Here is a 21,915-nt window from a genome sequence, read left to right on the forward strand (position 1 = left end):
TGTCCTTGGGCAAAGCTGTGTCGAACCTCTTGACTCAAATGAAGAAATCAACAAAGCAATAGAAAGAGAGCCAATCTCGTTTCGTGCCTGTCTGACACCAACCGATAGCCTAAGGGAGCCTCCCGGAAAATTCTATTGTTTCCGACGGAAAGGATGTCTGCAAAAAATTCCAAAAGCCTAAGGATTTTCATCATAAGGTCGACCCACTTTTCGGTTGATAAACCCCTTATCGGCTGAACGGCATAATCCTTTCGGTTTGACCTATATATTTCTCCGTACGGTTAACCCCCGTGTAAATAACACTAGTGATCTCTAAAAAGACTGGTTTACATGGGCTTTATGATTCTGACGCTGAATACATTTCAAAAAAACATATACACATGTGCCTTCTATTTCCATACTTTGAATATTTCATAACGAAGATTCTTGACACTACAAAAACATATGAAATTTAGATATTATATATTTATCATTGCATGTGAATATTTTTATAATATTAATTGTATAGTGTTTAGTGACCGTTAGTCAATGATTATTCGGAGATCGGGAGATGCGGTTTGATGTGACGTATTTTTGAGAAAAACATTTTTTTTTAACGTGTCAACGTTTCGATCTTTATTCAGATCATCTTCAGGGCTCAAAGTGTTTGTTTTCCGTGGAGATGTGTCATTCTTGTCTGCCGTATTGAGTGCTCTGGCAGATGTTATTACGATTTTAATGAACTGGCTATTGCGTAGATGACTGTGAGTATGAACCGAACTGCCTGTGAACTTTATTCTGGAAAGTTCATATCTGGTTTAAGTTAAGTCAGTTATACCCAAAACGTCTGAAGCACTGAATGAAATGGTAGTAATGCCAATTTGTACAGATTGATTGTAAATAGTAATTGAGGTAAAATGTAAATATTATATAAATTTGACGTGTGTGTGCATAATCAGTTATTTTTGTAGGACTCATGATGATTTATATATACCAAAACTAGTTGGTAAAAAGAGAAAGTTTCATATAAAATTTACTTTATAACAAATCGTAGAACAACAAACCAAGCAATAAGAAATATGTGTCTTACACATCATCAAATAATTCAAAGAGGGGTAAAAGAATAAGAACGAAGTATATAAGAATATTATAGAGATATTTTGGCATCCATGAGCTTTTCATTTTGAGTTTTAATTCCGTATAAAAGAATTAATCAAATATTTGCGTAATTTTTTTTTTATTGACACCTTGTAAAATCTTCACAAAGGTGGAAAAGAAAAATAATATAATTTAAGTCAACATTGTTAACGATTCCAATCATAAACACAATTATTTCGATTTATGAAAAGGCGATAACTGGATAAAGCTGGTCAAACCATACATTACAAAATTTTTATTAATTTATTTACATTTGAAAAAAACTGCTTCTAACATCCGAAAGTAGGATAAGTTTCCTACTGAATCACAGTATTGACAAATTTCTACCTCAACTGTGAAAAATGGAGAAATTTATATCGATTAACTGACCGGCAATATCTCGGTTTTCCTTACACGTGTGAATTGCTGATGTAGAGAGTGTTTGGACGTGATTGTGTGATATTTTTGCATAAAAAAGGGCATTTAATAGAGGGCCTTGGATTGGAAGAAATGTATGGGATAGAAGTTTCAGCATTTTATTGTCACATAAAGCTATAGTTCATAAAAGATGCAAGTACTAATGTAGAAATAATTTCTTTCTTCGTAAGTTAAAAGTTAAATGTGTAAATCTGGCGAAAGGCTTTTTATTGTAAAAAAGTCTTTATTTCAAATTTACACTGTTATTTTTCAGAAAACCTTCCTTGTTGTTATGATTATTCTGTTTGCAATTTTCGAGTTCGCACAAACCCTCGAGGGGTTGGTTATATAAACCCTCAGAGTGCCGGCGTTTTTGAAAAAAAAGCCAATTTGTAAGTATGCAGGGCCGCTGGATTGGAACCCTGGACCTTCATATTACATTGATGAGCGCCTTGTCAAGGGGGGGGGGTTCTAGTTATAAAAGCATTCTTAAAATATTTATCTTTGCTAAGTGCGTAATTATCGGACTTAATTTAAATGTTTGGTCAAATAAAATTCTAGTGTGGATTTATTTTAGTTTATGAACTTTTTGAAATATATATGTGAGTACCTTTTATGAAAAAATATTCATGCAAATTAAATGTACTTGTATGCGGACTTATCTTCTATATTACAAGATTAAATTTAAAAAATTTTCCATAAAATTACCTGACAGAGATCACATCTAAAAACATTAAATATAAAAAGAGGACGAGAAAAAAATTATATAAACTAACAACTTTGATTAAATATATTTTGCATTGCATAAATTCACTTTTCCACATCCTAAATGTATTTGTTAAATGTAAACAATGTTTGTAAATCCCAGGCCCTGAAGATGATCTCAATAAAGATCGAAACGTTGGCACGATAAAGAAAATGTTTTTCTGAAACCTACATCACACCAGACCGCATCTCACGATATCTGAATAATTATCGATTAACGGTCGCTAATCACCACACATATATAAACTAAGAAAAATTTTGTTTATTTAAAAGATAAAATTGATTTTACGACAAAAGTTCGATAACTATTATTAGAAATTAATGAGAGTTGAATTTAGCGTCTCAATAGAATTAATGAGATAGGAATTTATGGATAGCAGTAACAGTTCAATAATAGTTAATAAATTAATCAATTTTCGTGGTCCGCTTGACCAATTAATATCATTCAATTAATTAAGGTTTTAACTTGAGATAAAAAAGTCAGTGTCACGAGCGGGATTCGAACACACGACCTTCGGCTTGATACGCCGCTGCTTGAGCAATCGCGACTTCGATCCCCTCAGGCACTAACTTCCCATCTCAACCGCACCATTTGAATTTTCCCTCATTTTTGCCATTTTTCAAATGTCGTGTAATCTATTTGATTCTCAGCGACTTATGAAGTGGTCCACCATAATTAATTGAATAATACTTTGATTGCAAAATTGATATTAAAATTGAATACTCTAAGTTATCAATTATAAATATTAATACTCTAATAATAATAAATAAATTAATACTCTAATTCATCAATTTGATTGAAGGGGTTTCTTCCGCTATTACCCTGTGGAATATCGAGTAATCTGGGACATTGTGAAAAAGTATGTGAAAAGGTAATTTATTAGCGTGAATAGAGGGGTTTCTTCCCTAGTACCCCGAGGAGTTTATTGCCTTTATTCATACTAAAATTCCCGGAAAAGATTTACTGAGGAATCAGTTACCAAAAACGACAAACCCCCTCTGAATGATCCGCCAACTTGTCACACGCTTCAGACCAAGTGATGTCAATAGAGATAGGCTAGTGTAAAATGCAGGGATTCGAAAACATAAGAAGGTATGGAAATTCAGTAAGGTTAGCTAGAAGTCTGTAAAAAAATAATAAGGTCGTCTACTTTTTCATAATTTGAGATACACAAATAATGTAACAAAGCAGGAAAGTACATTAAAAAATTTAGTAATTTTGCAACTAAAAAAATATTAAATGTTAGCATTGTAAACATAATCATTGTAAAAAGTCGGTTGATCAAAACAAAATTATTCCTTTTGATTGAGCACAAAAAATTTCATTGGAATTGGTATATAAAAAAATGGAACCTATGGTATAGTTTGAGGTTTTAACAGTTTACGAGTGTTTTTCCTATACGCCACACTTGGCTTAGTTAGGATAGAAAGAAAAAATCCCTAAAAATTAAGTGTGAAAAACTGTATGTATAAACGTTCAATATGCATTTTATTTATTTTTTTGCTGGTTGGAAAACGAACGCAATAAAACTTTCGGTTCATTAAAATATTTAGAAATTACGAAAGAAAATTACTGTTCAAAAATTCATAGAATAATACCTCAACTTCTCCCTTTTGGGAAATTTCGTTTAGGGGAATGAAAAATTAGATCACCTGGAAATAGGAGCATTAGGCGGATCGACTTTTTAATTATTTCCGGCTCGAGGAAAGCCCTTTTCGGTTTTCCGGAAATCCTTTGATCCTAGCTTCTCCGAGACGTTCCGTCCGGCTGTCTGTTGCGGTTATTTTCCCATGATTTTTTTTTCTAAGTTAGAGACCAAAAATCGATCCTATCTAAGAGAAGGTGAAACGGATCGACCCCCATGCCCTCCTCCCACAGATTCCTTGAATAAGCAAACACTCTCAGGATCTGAATAAGGGATTAGAGGATAAGGGAAATCCATAAAAGTGATTCCAGCTAGTTGCATATGTATGGATTTATGCTGTTAAATCATTCACAGACTGGAGAGATTTCATCATGCCCGCAAAATCCTGAACGGTCCTTTTTGAATAGAAATCTAATTCTTATTATAATAGCCGATACTTGAATATTAGGTAATATAAAGAGATTTGTCACAATCAAAAACATTTGCTTGTTGCATTTATTACAAATTTTTAACGTAATTTATTTTATTAATTAATATCCGTACAAAATATATATAGAGTTACGTCCAAATCTGACAAATCTGTCACACCAGGACGCAGTGTGGAGTGAAACCAATCTGGCTGAACAGTCATTTATTTAAATTGGTGGGTTAAGATAGAAGGTCAAGAGACAATCGTCGTTTTAAACTGCGTGGAGGATTTAAGGGATGGACATTGAGGAAAATGTTTGGGCTATTGAGTTAGAGTTAAGGGATAGTCAACAGTGGAAATTGAGGAAACATTTTCTGATAAGTTTCTTCGTGAATGGGATTTTAATATCTTTATGGGAAATTTGATTCGTGACGTAAAAGAGCGCATTGAGGATACGGCGAAGAACATTAGATTGAAAGAATTGACTTCGTTGGGTGTTGAAGGATTTGGCCGAGCACTACAGTTCGAAGTCCAAATAGGTCTAATGAGTGTCTTGTAAGTTTGCCATGTATGCTTCGTAGTCCATCACAGCATGGATCCAAATAAAACAAAAGGAGAAGTGGATAAACTCTAGAGGTGCTGGACATAGTAAACTTAGGATGAAACAACTCTCACCAAGACTGACAAAATCACTGCTGCAACTGGAGAGGGCTAAACTCCGAGGACTACTAGGACGACCAACCGGTCACTGGCATCTGAGAAAACATCCACACAACATGGGCATATACAACGATAATCTCATATGCAGATTATGTAAGGAAAATGAGAGGTTGAGGAAAAAGCCACCTATATCATCTTCGAATGCGTAGCAACAGCTCCACGGAGATTTAATCTAACGTACGGAAAAAAACTTAGGGAATCAAATTGCAGCAGCGACAGTTACCTGATACTTCTGAGGAGAAGGTTTGAGCCTATTGCACTGAAATAAAGAACTAGGAAGGTACAATAAGCCAAAAGCCTGCAGTGCCTGGGGAGCACAAACACCCTTCCCATTATCCTCATAAATATTACCACCACAACTAAAGCACAAAAAAAACATGTAAATCTGAAATGTTAAAATTTTCGTCGTTGGCAAGTAATCTAGCCGCCGATGTTTCCGATGCCTAATTTTGGTAAACAGGACGTAAGGTAATAGAGGAGGAATAAGAACCCATCTTTTGATAATTGTACACAGAGAAAACTAGTGTATATATTGTACGGTATTATTTTAAATTGTTTTTAATATCAGTGAGATATGGTGAGATAAGGGGTAAAGATGCCATTACATCGTAGCGTTAATAATTAAAAAGCTACGGCCATATTTTACAACCTAACGAAATGGCTTTTAACACAAAATTTACAATATCATGTTACCTGGTCTCCCTTGAATTTAATTGCATAGGAGCACCATTGTTCTTTCTTTTTTGCGTTCGTCTATTAAGATATTGTTTTGGTTCATATCAAATCAAAGGCCCATTTATATTAATATATATTTCAATCGTATATTAAAGGTATAATAAATTTATTTTTGGTCAAGGAAATAACCTATTTATTTTATTTCACGTTTCATTTCCACCGTTTCCATTTTATTATTCCTTTCAGGAGTAAAGACGTGCAACTCTGCTAATTTGCTCCCATTGCGAGCAAGATATTTTGGTTAGCTTATGGAAGTCACCTGAAGAACAGTTTAATCTAAAAAGGACCTCCAGGAGATAGGAAAAGTTGGCAATATCAAAAACAAACAATATACAAGTGAAAAGTGAAGGAAAAATTGGATATATTGCAAAAGAAAGCAATGGCCGTGGGGTTCCATTCGCTTTTCAAAGTTAAGCACACAGAATTAACTAGCCGGCCGAAAAGAATATAATAAGCTTGTAAAACGATATTTAGAGCAGGAAGAGTTTTATAGATTAATACAATACAATTAATGCTACAAAAAATTCAAGCTGTTTCGAAGTGACTATACTACTACTCTAGCTAGCTATATTTTTTGTCTGACATTGCCCCTTCAGGATTGCATTTATAAATTTCCAACTCTTTACCTCCCGTATAATGCTTGTATAAGAAAAATTATAGAATCTATTAAATAATTTATAGAATTCAATTATCTAATCTGTATTTAAGGTATTGGTCGAGATAAAAAAGTCAGTGTCACTAGCGGGATTCGAACCCACGACCTTCGTCTAAATACGCCGCTGCTCTACCTTGCTAGCTATCGTGACTTCGATCCACTCGGGCACTAACTTCCCATCTCAACCTCAGCTTTTGAATTTTCCCTCCTTTTTGCCATTTTTCAAATGTGTAATCTATTTGATTCTCGGCGACAAATGAAATGGTCACGGAAAGCTTTATTGAAGATATACTTCATTAAAAAACAATCTTAAACTATTCTCCCTATCCTACGAGAAGAACTTCTAAAAGTAGCAAAATTATTTTTTGTTCATGTAATAACAAAGCGTGAAGTATACATGTTCTAGTAAACACGTGTTATAGCATTTTAATATCTTAAGTTAAGAAATATTTTCAATACCAAATTAATAAAACGATTCCGAGCAAAATAATAATCAATTTCACCCTTAATCTTTCACTGTTTCCTCGTGGTACCTTTCATGCCAAAGATGGAATTTACGAAGTGGATAACCCATAAAAGATCCCCTATAACTCGGACCGGAGCCAAATCCAGGCCGTGCTCCCCCTTTATCCCGTGTACATATCATGACTCGCCCCCCTCCTTTTAACAAAAATGTCAACAGGGCTGAAGGAACATTTATTTGCTCCCTTTCGCCTGTCTTATTCAGTCTTGGAGTAAGACTTACTAGAATAAACTGAATTTGGAAACACATCCAAAATAAGATGTTTTAATAATGATAAGATCTCATAGTATTGACGAAAAATGGATTTACACTTTGTTTGTGACTAAGCGCAAATTTAATCTAACATAGTACGCACCAACTCTACAACCTCTTTTTTATTACCTCCATAAAAAGTAGAGTTGACAATTTCATTAGAAGGGCTTTGTGTTGGAAACTCAGATTGACTCCATGTACAAAAATTCAAAAGGTTTGTGCATCAAGCGTGCTTCATGGTGCCATATATATTTATAAATTTTCAAATAGAACATTTCCGTCTTATTAACGTCAATAGCCTTTCTCGTGTTTCCAGGCGACATAAAAAGTTTTTCACTAAATAATCCACGGTATTATAGAAAATTTTTTATATGATATTTTCTCATCGCTCGTATAACCATAATTCTATGTAACTAAGCTCAAACAACAGTCACAAATTACCTTCTTCAAAAAACAATAATATATTGACTATAATTCATTTTGTCGTATAACTACAATAAAATACTTAGGGATTTTAACGGACACTTCGCTTAACTTCCCCCATCAAATTAAACGAAACTAAAATATGCATTTTATTTATTACTTTATATTAAATGGTAGATTTATAAAGTATTATAATTAATTAAGATTTTTAGTTGAGATAAAAAAGTCAATGGCACGAGCGGGATTCGAACCCACGATCTTCGGCTTGATACGCCGCTGCTCTACCACTTGAGCTATCGTGACCTCGATCCACTCGGACATCAACTTCCTATCTCAACCCCACCTTATGAGTTTTCCTTCCTTTTTGCCATTTTTCACATTTTTATCTCAACTAAAAACCTTAATTAATTATAATATATTAATTGGTCACCGGACCACGAAATTAGTGGATTAAAAAATTATGAAGTATATAGTAGTGTAGTAGTAGTATTAAAAAGTAGCAATACATTTGCATTTTAATAGATAGAACGTATGAGTTATATTGTGTACTCAAATAACAAACATTTTCGTTTGTTGCTGTTCACGATGATATTCTGGTATTAAACTTTGTAAAGAATCGATCCATAATTTTATTTCGTTTTCTAGGAGAATGATACGGGATATATTGTTAAGCTGAATTGATTATTAATTTTCTTCCTGTAGAAAGCAAAATCAATGTGACCTTTTTCATGAGCACAATTATGAAATTATCGTTTTAAATAGTGTATAAATAAGTCAAATAGATCGTGGTACAATTCGTATAACAACTGTAGAAATAAATCTAAGCAAATACAGTTCTTTCATTCGTTCTTAGTTTTATAAAATAAAACTATTCTTGATATTTCACGAAAAGAAACAACTGTATTATTTATTCACTATTTTTCGTGGTCCGCTTGACCAATTAATAACATTCAATTAATTAAGGTTTTTAAGTTGAGATAAAAAGTCAGTGGCACGAGCGGGATTCGAACCCACGGGAAAATTCAAAAGGTGGGGTTGAGATGGGAAGTTAGTGCCCGAGGGGATCGAAGTCAAGATAGCTCAAGTGGTCGACTAGCGGCGTATCAAGCCGAAGATCGTGGGTTCGAATACCGCTCGTGACACTGATTTTTTATCTCAACTTAAAAACCTTAATTAATTGAATGTATTATTTATATTCGCTACTGATTAATTTTGACAAGTTCTTTGTAATTAAAGAACACTGATAAAAATAATAAACGATTATTTATACTTTAGTTCAAAAGCACGTGCGTAAGCAGTGCTGGTACGGGGTACTTGGGGAGTTGTTTTATTCTGTTTGCCAAAAACGTTGTGGCTAGAAACGTTTGGATGTATACTAAATTTAACTACAATTTTTTTTTATTCATTAGTTTATTTTTTAATAAGGTTTTCCACTTTTGCCTCGCTTTGCGGTCGCGGTGACTCACAAGGGAACATTTTTATTATTATTTTAAATATAGATATTAAATACTGCTCATATTCAGTTCATTGTTGCTCACGATATTGCAATACGCGTAACAACCCATCATTTCTTTCAGAAACCTTCAAATACATTCAAAAAATCGAAAATTGAATACAACGATGTGTGCATGTACTAACTTCATACTTAGGATACACTTCCTTTGATTGCTCGTACACCTAAATTTGATCGAAAAGTCGAAATAGCCAAGTCATTGACTAGCACTACTATAAAATCCTATAATATGACTGAGAACTTCAACAAACTGAGAATAATGCAATAGTCATACTATAAAACCTGAGAATTTGTGGGCCTAGAACTTATCATTGTGATTTCAAATAATACACCAACGATAGTAACTTTATGATCGACATTCTTCTAGATGCTACAAACGCGATAAAACAACCACGCAATAAATACCGAGAAATAACAGTAAATTACACAACTTTATGAAAAAATATTAATATAAAAGTGTAAATTAAAAAAAAGTAAAATATTACCGTAATAAACTATAATAAGATAGCACAATTGTTTGGATCCAAATAAAATATTAAAAAACAAACTTTACCCTTACAACTAGACAGATTACCATCCATTTACATTAACAGAAGTTCGATGTCGAACACATACGTTACTTGGAACTTCACTAAGTTTAACTTAGTTGTAATACGCACACAAAACTAAAACCGTTGGAACTGGATAGATGTTGGAAAACTTGCATCATTACTAGTCGACAGAAAATTACACTGCAAAAGGCTGATATATCACATGACTCTAAATCCTATTTGGACTTATGATATCGAACTTTTGTGGTCAACCAAGCATTGTAACTGTTAACATATCCAATCATTCCAATCGAAACTCGTAAGAAAACTTGTTAACCGGATTTTCTTTTTATGAAACCTTGATCTGCACCGAGACCTTAATATTGTTTTTGTTCCAGAAGTATCAAAACTAAAAAAATTCCTGCGATCAGACTATTAAGTGGTACTCAAAGGCAAGCCTGTCTCAGTGTCACTGGAGCCATTAGTACAAGGTTAACTGCGACATTGGAGGTGTTGCTAAACTTTCCGCCACGCCATGTTTTCATCCTAGGAGAAGCTAGACCAGTGGTTGGTACACAGGCTCATAAATAAACAACCATCTGCGAGTATATGCACGGCAACCAACAATAGAAACTGAATGAGGAGGCAGATGCCATAATAAGCATGTCCATTGATGATATTCTCCAAGATATAACTACCCCAACAAGTACAAAGTACTTATAACAGAAGGGGAAGAATGAGCAAAAGGAAACATCTAAACGCCAATTCCTACTGACGGCTCAAAAACTGATAAATATAGGGGAGCTAGAGTCTTCGGGTTGAATCCGAAGTCTGAACTAACTTTAAAACTTAGATAAATATTGTACAGTATGTCAGTCTGAAATCACAGCAATGAACACTTCGCCAGAGGAATAACAAGGCGCCTGAGAAATAACTCATTCTCCGAACATAGCCATCTTCTTTGACAGTCAGGCAGCACTCATGCGAGGTAACGGAAAAAACGTATAGAATTGTATGGAAGCCCTGGAGAAATCAGTGAAGTCAATGACCTGACTTTGGCATAGGTTTCTGAACATTCGGGTTATTGAGGAAATTTTGGCAAAAAATGCAGTATATATGGATTCTCTAGGCCCTGAACCCAACAGTGGCTTAGAATCTTGCCTCAAAAAAGGACATATCCAAAAATGGATCCTTAATGATTCCATTGTAACAATACTCCAGGCATGAGGCACGCAGCCAACCTCAAGACTTACAAATAAATTACCGGTGGGCTACCGCAAAAGAACCAAGATTTAGGTTGGACACTTGACAAGACCCTGCCGCATAATGCACCGGATATAAGCAGATACGCAGAACATATTTTATATTTTTGTGAAGATTTGTGCAGGTGCAGATTCTCGTAAATAGGAGAGGAAAAGCTGCAAGCAAGTTCCTACACTTGAGCGGCCACTTTCAAGGCTTTGGAGGTTGAATGGTTGTCAAACGGAAGCTGGCCAGTAAATTATAAAAAACAGAGGAGCACGATCTACTCGGTCGAGCTGTAGAAGGCCTTGTACCAGCCTCTTTCCCTAAAGAACGTTGAGAAGAACATTAGATCACGGCATTGAGTATCTGGGTCCTCTTTTTCGAATTTTGGAAGAAACATGATTTTTTTTATCGAATAAAGGACTGATAGTTTTGTGTACCTTACATGCGCTTAGACTGAATGTATTTATTGGCCTGAATGCATAGGTTAATAGGGCTGATTGCGAATTATTGAGTACTCCCTAGTACACTATCTACTCTTAATTAGGTTAATTATGTAATAGGTGTACAGCTTAATCAAGGTATATCGACTAATCCACCATGTCAGTTGAGTGAATGTATGTATGTTGGAAAAAGTGTGTTTAAGAATAAGTGAGAGTGTGAATGGTTTGCATTTAGGAAATGCATGCATTATGTGCTGAAATGACCTAGCTGACCCGGAGCCCAACCTCTGTGGCTGGACGGATAAGGTCTGACCACGGACTGTCAATACCCGGGGTGGTTGATTCTCGAGACCTGCCGGTAATTTATTGTAAATTACAAATCTGGAATTGTGCCGGTGTTCTGCGAGAAGTGATAGGCACAACTCTCTACACCTGTGTTTGTGTGTGTGTGTATGTATATATATTTTTACACAATGGATACCAAGGACTGGAGGAGTTCCCTCCTGAGCACTGCGGCTGAGCTGTACAGCTTATTGTACTTTATCCCTGGCTCCATATTTTGGGCTCGCAACACAAATGTGAACTTGAGCCCCCGTTGTACCGGTGTTCTTCCATCGAAGAAACTCATTTTTGAAGGGGGTTGGGACCAAATTCAGGGTCGCTGAGATCCGATCCCGCCCCTTCCATTGATGAGTGCCGTGTCAATTTCTTTCAATTGCGGCCACCGGTCCCCTTAGGCGTCAGAAAGAGTCCAGATGCGACGGTGGGGATCGAACCCACGACCGCGGGATCTACTAGCCGAGAGTCTGACGCCTTAACCACTCGGCTACCGCGGTCTCCCGTGTGTATATATTGCATGCATGTCCAGATTTGAGTTATATTGAAAATATATTAAAACAATTACATTATATTTTTAACTTTTAATTTCTTATTTTTTAAATATCATTAAGTCCGGGTTTTCTTTTATTTGTTAGAAGGTATTTTTATACGATTGTACTTATAATTTGATGTAATGACAGCAAAGGGATAGGCTTTATTTATCGTATAAGTAAAATTTGTCGAAAATTTAAATATTCCTCTATTTATTTTAGTATGAACAATACGATTTTTAAATACTATCCCATATCGCGTTTTTGGAAATGCCATTTTCAAAATCATAAATATGTCATATTATATATTCAGCGGTAAAGTATGTCCTGTTCAGCTACAGATAGAGAGCGCTTATTCAGTTTCGAAATGACTGCTCTTTCTCTATAAAGAAGTATGGTCTACCCCAGTGGAAAGTTCCACGACAATTGCCAATTTCGACGAAAAGCTCTTGGATTCAAGCTCGACTTTATTTCACGGGATTCCCATCCACTCGGTACAAATTCAATAGGAGAGAGACGGAAGACAATTTTCTTCCTTTTTCACCGCTATATTTATGCAACGTCTCCCGCTGGCCGGAGGCGGTACAAGAACGAAGTTTTATATATAATATCTCTTGGTTATAAAACCCGGCCTCTTTGGCTACTCTTTGCAGAAATTGCATCTAGGTTGTGCAATTGGACGTTTCTTAGACGGACAAACAATTGCTTGTCTAATTTCATAATCCCTAAATATTTAATTTAAAAACTAATTTTTTTAGGAAAACGAAAGAAAAAATACCTTTCATAACATTTCGAACTAGAAATCAAGTAAAAATATTAAATGTGTGGCCTTCTATCTAACATTTAATAGGTAGTACAAATTACTAAACTCATTAAAAAGTTTAAATGAATTTTGTCTTTTTGAAACGATAACACTTCTTTGTTTTGCAGGAAACCCATTGCAGTAATACTCATTGTTTTAAACTCATCTAAAACTGTGATGTCAGAGATATGGCAGGCACCTTTCATTGCTGTAAATTTTGCCCATGGCAATGATGATCAAGTACTCCATCTACCAAACAGTATGAGTGCGATCAATGTATGTAGGTATGAATGTATTTATTGGTGTGATTGTGTAACGAGGTATCGAGGGTGTACCGGTATTATGTTAGTGCTTCAGGGCTGAAATGTCCAAGATGTCGGATGCCTCTGTCAAAGAAAAAAAAACTGATCCTACTAACTAGTATTTAATGTAAAAGTAGGGCAACGATTCTTGAGCCAACTCAGTAATTCAATCTACCTTACTTACAAATATCTTACCTCTCCTAATCCACCGACTGTACTAATGCAGACACAGGTCGATAATTCATATGAATTGTAACATACGGGACAAAATATAATACCAAAAAGTAGCAATTTTTTAAATTCTGAATAAATTTTATTGAAATGGGTTAAAATAAATACATGATTTTAAAGAATAAAATAACATTAAACAAAACATTACCTGGACCAATTTGGACATACTGCGTGGATCCAACATGCCATCGTTGATCTAACTAATGCAATCATTCAGTCAAAAGTCATCAGAAGAATTTGTCGTTCATTCTTCGTTCATTTCTCAAAACAATGTTCACAATGATTACTATTAAAAATTCTTCATTAAAGAATTGATCCTCTCTCGTTTTGTAAAATTTCACTCTAATCCTTTAATCCAACCGAACTCAAGTGCTCAAACCCCTCCCATCGCAAGAACCCTACACGTCACCTCAAACGGCTTTGGCCCTAAGACCTCTTTGCCCCTTACCCAATCAATCAACAGGATGATTTCCAGCTGTTGGCTGCCTTCTCATAACACGTTTCCTTGCCATAATGTGTTTTATCCGAGTGTAAACAAAGAATAATTTTTTAACATACATGTAATAGAAATACAGGATACTAACAAATAAAAACGTACAAAAAACATTTTTAGTCTTAATTTTTTTTAAACCTTTCTTATGTACAGTTATCCAATTTTGTGAAACATGGGGCTTTAGACTGCACCTGAAATTATTAATCAGATGGAAATTGTACTGTCAAAATTAACAAAAATCTAGTTGAATTAAATATAGATAGATAGACAGATAGATAATGATGTTTATTTACAATAAAAATTATTTTACAGAAAATATACAGTAAATAAAACATCCTAGACACAGGCTGTCTGTCGAGTTGCCGAAAGAAAAACACAACAACATAGAATATTATTACTAATGTTAATAATAAGCATACTAATACTAATAAAACTACTATTAATAGTCATAATTTACACAATACATTATTAATAATTGAAATTATCGATTAGGAACGCTCTGTATTTCAGGGAGTACAAAACATAATTGTTGAGACTGTGCCAGTTATGCCCATCCAAAAATGAAATTACTTCATTTTTTACTAAAAACAATTTGCCGAACCACCTAAGTCTGAATTCCTTCAATATAGGGCACACCGCCAAAAAATGGAAACCATCCTCATGCACACCTAAATTACACAAAGACCAACATTACGCTTCCTCATTTCTGTAAACGAATTTTGGCCTTGAAAATATCAGACAAGAAAATATTTTGGACAAAAGAATTTGAACATTTGTGTCTACAACATGGTTTAACCCTCTTGAGTTATCCGAGTTGTGATGGTCAGTTTCAATTATACCATTGATTTTTCATTTTGAAATGTATAGAGAAAACTATCCATTAAAAACTGCCTTCACATATGCGCCCAACTATGTAGGCTTGTTAAAACTGTGGTTTATCAAATCAAACTAAAAGAAAAAAAGAATGTATAATATAATAAAACGCTAAAGTAAATAAATAATATAAAAAAACGTAATAACGAAATTAGAAATGAAATTAAAAATTAAAAATGTACTCTTTAAGTAAAAGAAAAAAGTTTTTATTTTTTAACACAAAATTTTTAACTTCGGCGAAAAATTATAATTTTGAAATTACTGGCTTTGACAAAAATCAAGGTTAAAAAGACTCGTTCAAAAGGCACCTCGTGTAGACTTGAATTTCCGGGATCCCAGGTTTGCCGTTCCAAGATGGCCGCAAAATGTCTTCTTGCTGGACAGTTGTTACCACTTATTAACTGGACCTCTGATTGGCATATATCTCGAATACGCTTCAGTACGTCGGCTGAGGAGTTTATTTATCCTGTATATCCCCTGTTTCTTTTAGACCGCCTCCGGCCGTACATCGCACCTCAAACCCTTTCTCAGGGCGAGACGAATATAAAATATGAATATAAAATATATATTTTATATTCAATCAAAGTATTTCTACTCGCTCAAAGTGTTTGTCTCCTGTGTAATTGTGCCATTCTTGCGTGTCGTGTTGAGAGAGCCAGTGAGATATTGCTGTTTTATGTTTATATATGTTGGATTTTTAAGATTTTGAAACTTTGGCACGATAAAGAAAATGTTTTTCTGAAACGTACATCACACCAGATAGCATCTCACGATTTCTGAATAATTATCGATTAACGGTCACTAATCACCACACATATTTAAATAATGATGATTTTCTCCTAATTTCAAATTCAGCTCATTGTATAAACTATGGAAGACAGACCGCTGTGCTCTTAATTTTAGGTTATTTATAATGTCAGTTCTCAAAACATTTACCAGGCTTTCCACACTATTTTTATTGAAATCTGCCATGATTTCGCCACATTGGATTTTCCCTATGGCGGTGTAATCCATTTTTTGTTGTTCCATTGTTATCCATCCAGACCGCATCTCACGATTTCTGAATAATTATTATTTAAATAACAATTATAAATTGAATATGATACGTGTGATAATGAAGGCAATAGGTCAGCTGCTGCCTCTTAATTACTCGGTTTACAGAAATGAATTAAATATATAGACTATATAAAATTCCGTGAACATGAAAAGAATTTATCTAATTGATTTCTTTATGTAAGGCTCAGCAGTGTTCTCATGATACGCTCCTTGTTATTTGACAAGCCAAACAATGAGAAACTGTATAATTTAAAGCACGTTGAAAATTTAATACATCAGTACTGTATGTATAAAAAGATAAAGTTATAATGCTTTATGAGCGATACCTTACATCACCCATAATTAGAGCACCGGGGTACGTTTTAAGGGGAGGTTATGCTTGCTGCCCAGTGTGCAACTGCTGTACATATGATCTTTTTACATTACCAAACTTGTGGGAATGTGATCCATTACAATTACATTTTGGATTTTTTACACCATAATACATTTTTGAAAAATCTAATTGGTTACTAATTCACAAAACCTTTAACATAATTTAAATAAAAATTAATTAATATCGTTCGCATTTCTGTTACAGTATGTTCCGAGATACCTAAGCCAGGATGATTAACGACGAAGTGGTCGAAGAGGTCCTGAGGGGAGAACTGCAGGCGGCCAAATGGGCAATTCCTAGGACCCTCAAGATATTCATTTCTTCGGCGAGAGACGGTGAGAAATTTATTCAAAATAGGGGCGATTTCGGTTCCGTGGTGACGCAATGCGCAGTTGTTTGTCTACCGGTAGAAAACTCGGGCCAGAAATCTCCAGCGAGACCAACAATTGAAACATTTATAAGGGAGAGCCATTAGCATGGCTCCGGCGAGTAGTTCTTCAACGTAAATATTTGAAAGGGTGCGATGGGCTTTGCTATGGATTCCGACTGCGCAGAACCTGCCCGGAACGGGACTCTGGGGGAATTATGGTAATGGGCCAGGCCTTATGTCCCGTCCTTTTGCGACCACAATTTACCCTCGTCGTACAGTGACTCGTTCGTCTTTGACACCTACGTTGACGATTGATATTTTCATACCTTGTTTTCACTCCTTCTTCCTAGTATTCATTTTTTTATTCTATCTAACAAAATAAGTAAACGTACATCGGTAATATGAGTGTTTTTTTATTCTTAAAAACTTTTAAAAAACAGTAGTTTATTCATTTAATTAAAGAAAACCAATTTCCATTCAGTTCTGAATTTTTTCAACATATCATGTGAAATTTTTACAAAAGAAAACAAGTTTATCACACAGAAACTCTTACACTAGAATAATTTGGGACCATTCCCAGGTGAAATTATAACTTGATACGTTTTTTAATCTCCTAACTGGTCCTATTTACAAATTAGTTTTAAAACGACGAATGTATTGATTTTGACCAGACGGCTTCTCAAGATTTCTGAATAATTATTGATTTAAGTACAGTTTTTGGAGTTATGCTCTGACAACAATAATCTTGTTAAATAAGCGACTTATTTAAAAAGTCTTTTACATTGTATAATTATAGATTTTATTACAGGATTCAAGTTTATTCCTGAAGTATAGCTGCACTTAAGAGAATAAATGGACTCAAAGCTGATTTTATATACAAACCTTTGTCTTGCTTATGGGTAGGAAATAAATTGTCTGTTACACAATAGGCGTTTATTTCTTCGATCACGTTTCGGTCTAAAATAGATCATCTTCAGTGACTTTTTAAAAATAAACTGGTTTGACGGTTTGTCATATAGTTATCGGTGCTATAATATAAACAAACCGTCAAACTACTTTATTTTTTAAAAAAGTCAATGGAGGTAGTTTATATTAGACCGAACGGCGTCTGACGACATGAATGCCTATTGTGAAAAAGGCAATTTATTTCTTATCCATCAACTTATTATGGAGCTCCACAAAATTAGCATGAACGCTATAAAAAAAACCCATTGGCTTTTGTTCAATTATGACTGAGACTTGGAAGTGTAAACTGACAACCGGTAGGTGAAAATCAAAAACGCAACGGATTAGGTGTTGGCACGGCGTTCATCACTAAGGTAAAGGTCCTTGTTTCGAATCCAGTGGCCCTGCATTCAAATCCGACATACTTAGAAATGGGCTTTATTTGTTCAAAAAAACCAGCAACCTAATTCATACAATAAAATAAAATCCGTAGTAACCAAAAGAATACTTGCAGAACAGTCACTCTTATAACTCACATCTATTGTCTTTTGTGATCAATTTCATTGTGTATGCTGAACTGGCACAGGGTCGCTTATAATAATATATAAGTAAATAAAAGTGACCCAGTGCTGATTTAGCATGTGTTCACTCGTACACCAGCATCCAGCAACAAATCTTATAAACCAACAAATTTCGAAATACATGGCTATTTTCCGAGCGACGTCCAAAAAGCCAGTGTTTCATGATGTTTTGAAATTCGTAAAATTGAACAGTTCTTTCAGTTCAACTTTCAGTTCTTGTTAACAGTTTTAGATATTAAATGTATTTTTCTGGCTCTTATGAATATATATCTGAGCTACCAAAAATTTATGATTGTATTATGATTTTACATTCAATGAAAAATTCGAAGACCTGTAACGAAATTAAATCTACAAAATATGTATGAGTCATTTTATTATACTACCTGTTTCTATCTTCCATGTAACTTAGAAATCTAGTCCTCTCAGAATTCTCAGGTTTTTGAACACTGAAATCTTCCATGGTTTCTCAACAGTCTTCAGAGAAGTGAAGCCCAATCCATTTTTTTCTTTTTAACGAGAGTTCGCAACAGCAGAGGTTATATTAATCCTCGGGGTGCCGGTGTTTTTGAAAAAGAGCCCATTTGGAAGTATGTCCAGCTGCCCTGCATTCGAACCCGGGACCTTTACCTTACAATGATGAGCGCCTTGTCAACGCCTAAACCGTTCCGGCCACAGACGCCCATTGTCGTGGTGGTTATTAATTTATAAAACCCTCCTTTTTTCTGATACTATGTGTCGATTTCTTAAAGCTTAACTCATAATAATGTAAATTTTACAAAAATAATAAGAGAACTTAAAACATTTTCACACAAAAAAATGTAAACTGTTAATCTGATGATATTTTATACAAAGATTTTTTTGCTGATGATGGCTGTAATTCATGAAACAACCAACAAAAATACTTAAAAGAGAAAAAACTAAAAACTACATTGTATGAATTTATGTTTTTTCCGCAAAACATAAATTCATACAAAGACAAATTAGTCTTTCAGCATATCAATGTCAGATACAATTATAAAAATGATAATGAAATATAAAAAAAGACATCACAATTTGCCTTGATTCGCTGACGTAGTAGATTGTTTATATAAGCTCAAAACCAGATATTTGCAAACGTATCATATCGTACGTTCCAAATGTAAAACAATTCTTTTATACCTTTAGTTTCAATTCAAGTAATGAATTGACTGACATATATGTTCAAAAAATAATTTATATTTTCATATTGTTGATAAGAGGAAAAATATGTTGTCCTTTAATGAGTGGTTTACCTATTTATTTTGTAGGAACTGACGACCCTTTTGATTATTTGCTAGCAAAGAAAGGCTGTTCAATGTGCTAAGTTGTATTTCAAGTAAAATGGGCTTCAAGAGTGATTGCATTGTAATAAAAACGGTAGGAGGTTCACTTGTAAAATATTTTACCCCTCGGTAACACATCTTTGCCTTTGCTTTAATTACTTCTGCCTTATTTTGAGAATCCTAAAACTCCTTCTGTTTATTTATTAATGCGAACGAGAATCTAGTTAAAACATTTGTCGACGTGAAAGAAGGCCAGGCGTCTTATGAGGATCGGCGGAGGGAAGAGTAGAAGGACAAAAAAGTAAAAAAATAAAGATAAAATCCTGGTGTTATGACAACACGTCTAGATAAAAGCTTAGATCTAAGTTTGTAAGCTTCATCGAGCATTCTATCCATGTGAACAATGGGCTTTTCTTAGGGCACCTACGAAACCCTGCCTCACTCCTGCAAACGGAAAACGTAACTTTAACCACTATAATTTTAAAAGCAGCCGGTTTATTAATCGTTTGGTTTTGTGAGGCCGATAGAGCCTTTCAAAACATCTTTTACCGGAAACCAAGAACTCATTAACGCCGGAAAATGGCTCAACTTTTATTTGAAACAAAAACATAAATACATTTTTTTATTTCAAAAATAAGAGTTCAACTCCTAATTTAATTTTTTATTTCGTTTATTTTTATCTACAACTGCACACATATTAGGGGTATTCACGAACTTTGTGTTAACCCTGTTAACTCTATTAGGTCGTGTTAGATCGATAAAAATGATGACGTAGACTTGTAAGAATCCGCTAGTTAACATAGCTCGATCTAACAGGGTAGGGCCAATGTTAGATGTTAGGACGAAAATGTATTCACTTTGCTATCAGTTAGGGCGTAGCCTAACATGGCAGCCATGAATTTAACAGCTGTTTTTCGTTTACACGTCTTCTTCGTCATCAAATCTTATATATGCATTAATTAAATCAGAACAATACATTTCTTTTGTTAATTTATCTTAATTTATCTCTGTCTTTATAATAATAACGTTAGGATACAAAACAATTAGTCTTAAAATTATGGATTGAAAACTTTGTAATCTTTGAATATTGGAATATTTCGCCGATCCATAAGCGTGGCATTCAAATAGGTTTGGGTAAATATGTGAATGTCAAAAGTTTTTATTTTATGGTAATTTTGTTCGTCGGTTGAGTAGGTAATAAAAGGTTTTAAATCGTTTGTTGAGTCTGTTGTTTTAATCGTGTGTACGGATTGGAAGTTAGTCTTCTGTCAAATGTAAGTCCTAAATAGCTAACTTCGTCGGATAGAGGAACAGGTTCATTAAATAGGTTTGTGCTAAGACAAGTCTCACGGCGGAGTGTAGAGGTGCTCTGTTGTGACTTTAATGGGATAAACTTCATTTTCCAGAAATTGTTCCATTTTTCAATTGGTGATATTTGGTTTTGAAACATACGTGAAGCTTGTGTAGAGCTTGTTTTATGGAGGTATCATCTGCGTATGTGGCGGTAAAAGCATGGTCATATGTGGGCATATCAGAAGTAAAAATTTAATATTATGCAACAAGCTTATAGTCTGTAAAGTAGAAACAAAAAGTTAAATTATTTTCTTAACTTAATTCGTAACTTCGTTTGCATATAAATGAAAAATTCTAAAATTGTTACGTTTTTAATTATTTTTTTATTCTAAAAACTACATGGATTTTGCTCACATTTAAAACTGTATCAATGTAGGTACAAATTTGCTTTCATTTACATTGCAACAATGGCGGCGATCTTTTCATAAAATGTACATCAAAATTGAAGTATTTGCTTGACATTTGACATCAGACTGACGAGATTGTCCATCAAACCTTTATTTAAAGAGAGGCTGGAGCCAGAATTCACAACTTAAATTTGCGTATCCACTTGCAAAAGGAGCAAGTAAATGTTCGGCAGAAACTCAAGGCGGTCAATGTTTGGAGGTGCGTGCCAACACTATGATCCCAAATTTCAGATTTGATGAAAACCACAAATCAAAATACGGATAGAGCAGGCCGGTAATTTGAGATTCCTACTTGGCATATGGTAGTTGCTTTTAGCTTACTGAAGAGCTCTAAATAATACACGATATCTGTTCGATGATAATACTTATCAACTGTAGTCGAAACGCCTTGTAAGATAATATACACCCCTTTTTTATTTTTAAGTTAACATGTAAGTTCTTCTCTGTATGCCACCCTAAAGTGATAGAACGAAAAACTGCTGTTAAAGACTTAAAGTACTTAAGGTTTTTTTTTATTGTTCATAAAAAATTTATTTTTTCAGTACCGAAGAATCATTCTGTTTTTCA

The 21,915-nt window shown here is 34.4% G+C and overlaps 1 protein-coding gene across 2 annotated transcripts in view; it reads left to right on the top strand.

Annotated features, from left to right (window-relative positions):
* Positions 1-21,915, top strand: part of LOC106669003 (NACHT domain- and WD repeat-containing protein 1) — a 220,857-nt gene that overhangs the window by 85,658 nt on the left and 113,284 nt on the right. For both annotated transcript variants that reach the window (XR_001340852.2, XM_014398243.2), the window contains exon 2: positions 16,596-16,726. Coding sequence is in view for 1 of the 2 variants with exons in the window: in XM_014398243.2 (XP_014253729.1) it covers positions 16,621-16,726 (106 nt within the window). In the remaining variant the exon portion in view is untranslated. The remainder of the gene's footprint in view (positions 1-16,595; positions 16,727-21,915) is intronic.

This window comes from Cimex lectularius, unplaced genomic scaffold, assembly GCF_000648675.2.
Source record: "Cimex lectularius strain Harlan isolate CLEC.00 unplaced genomic scaffold, Clec_2.1 scaffold148, whole genome shotgun sequence".
NCBI lineage: Eukaryota > Metazoa > Arthropoda > Insecta > Hemiptera > Cimicidae > Cimex > Cimex lectularius.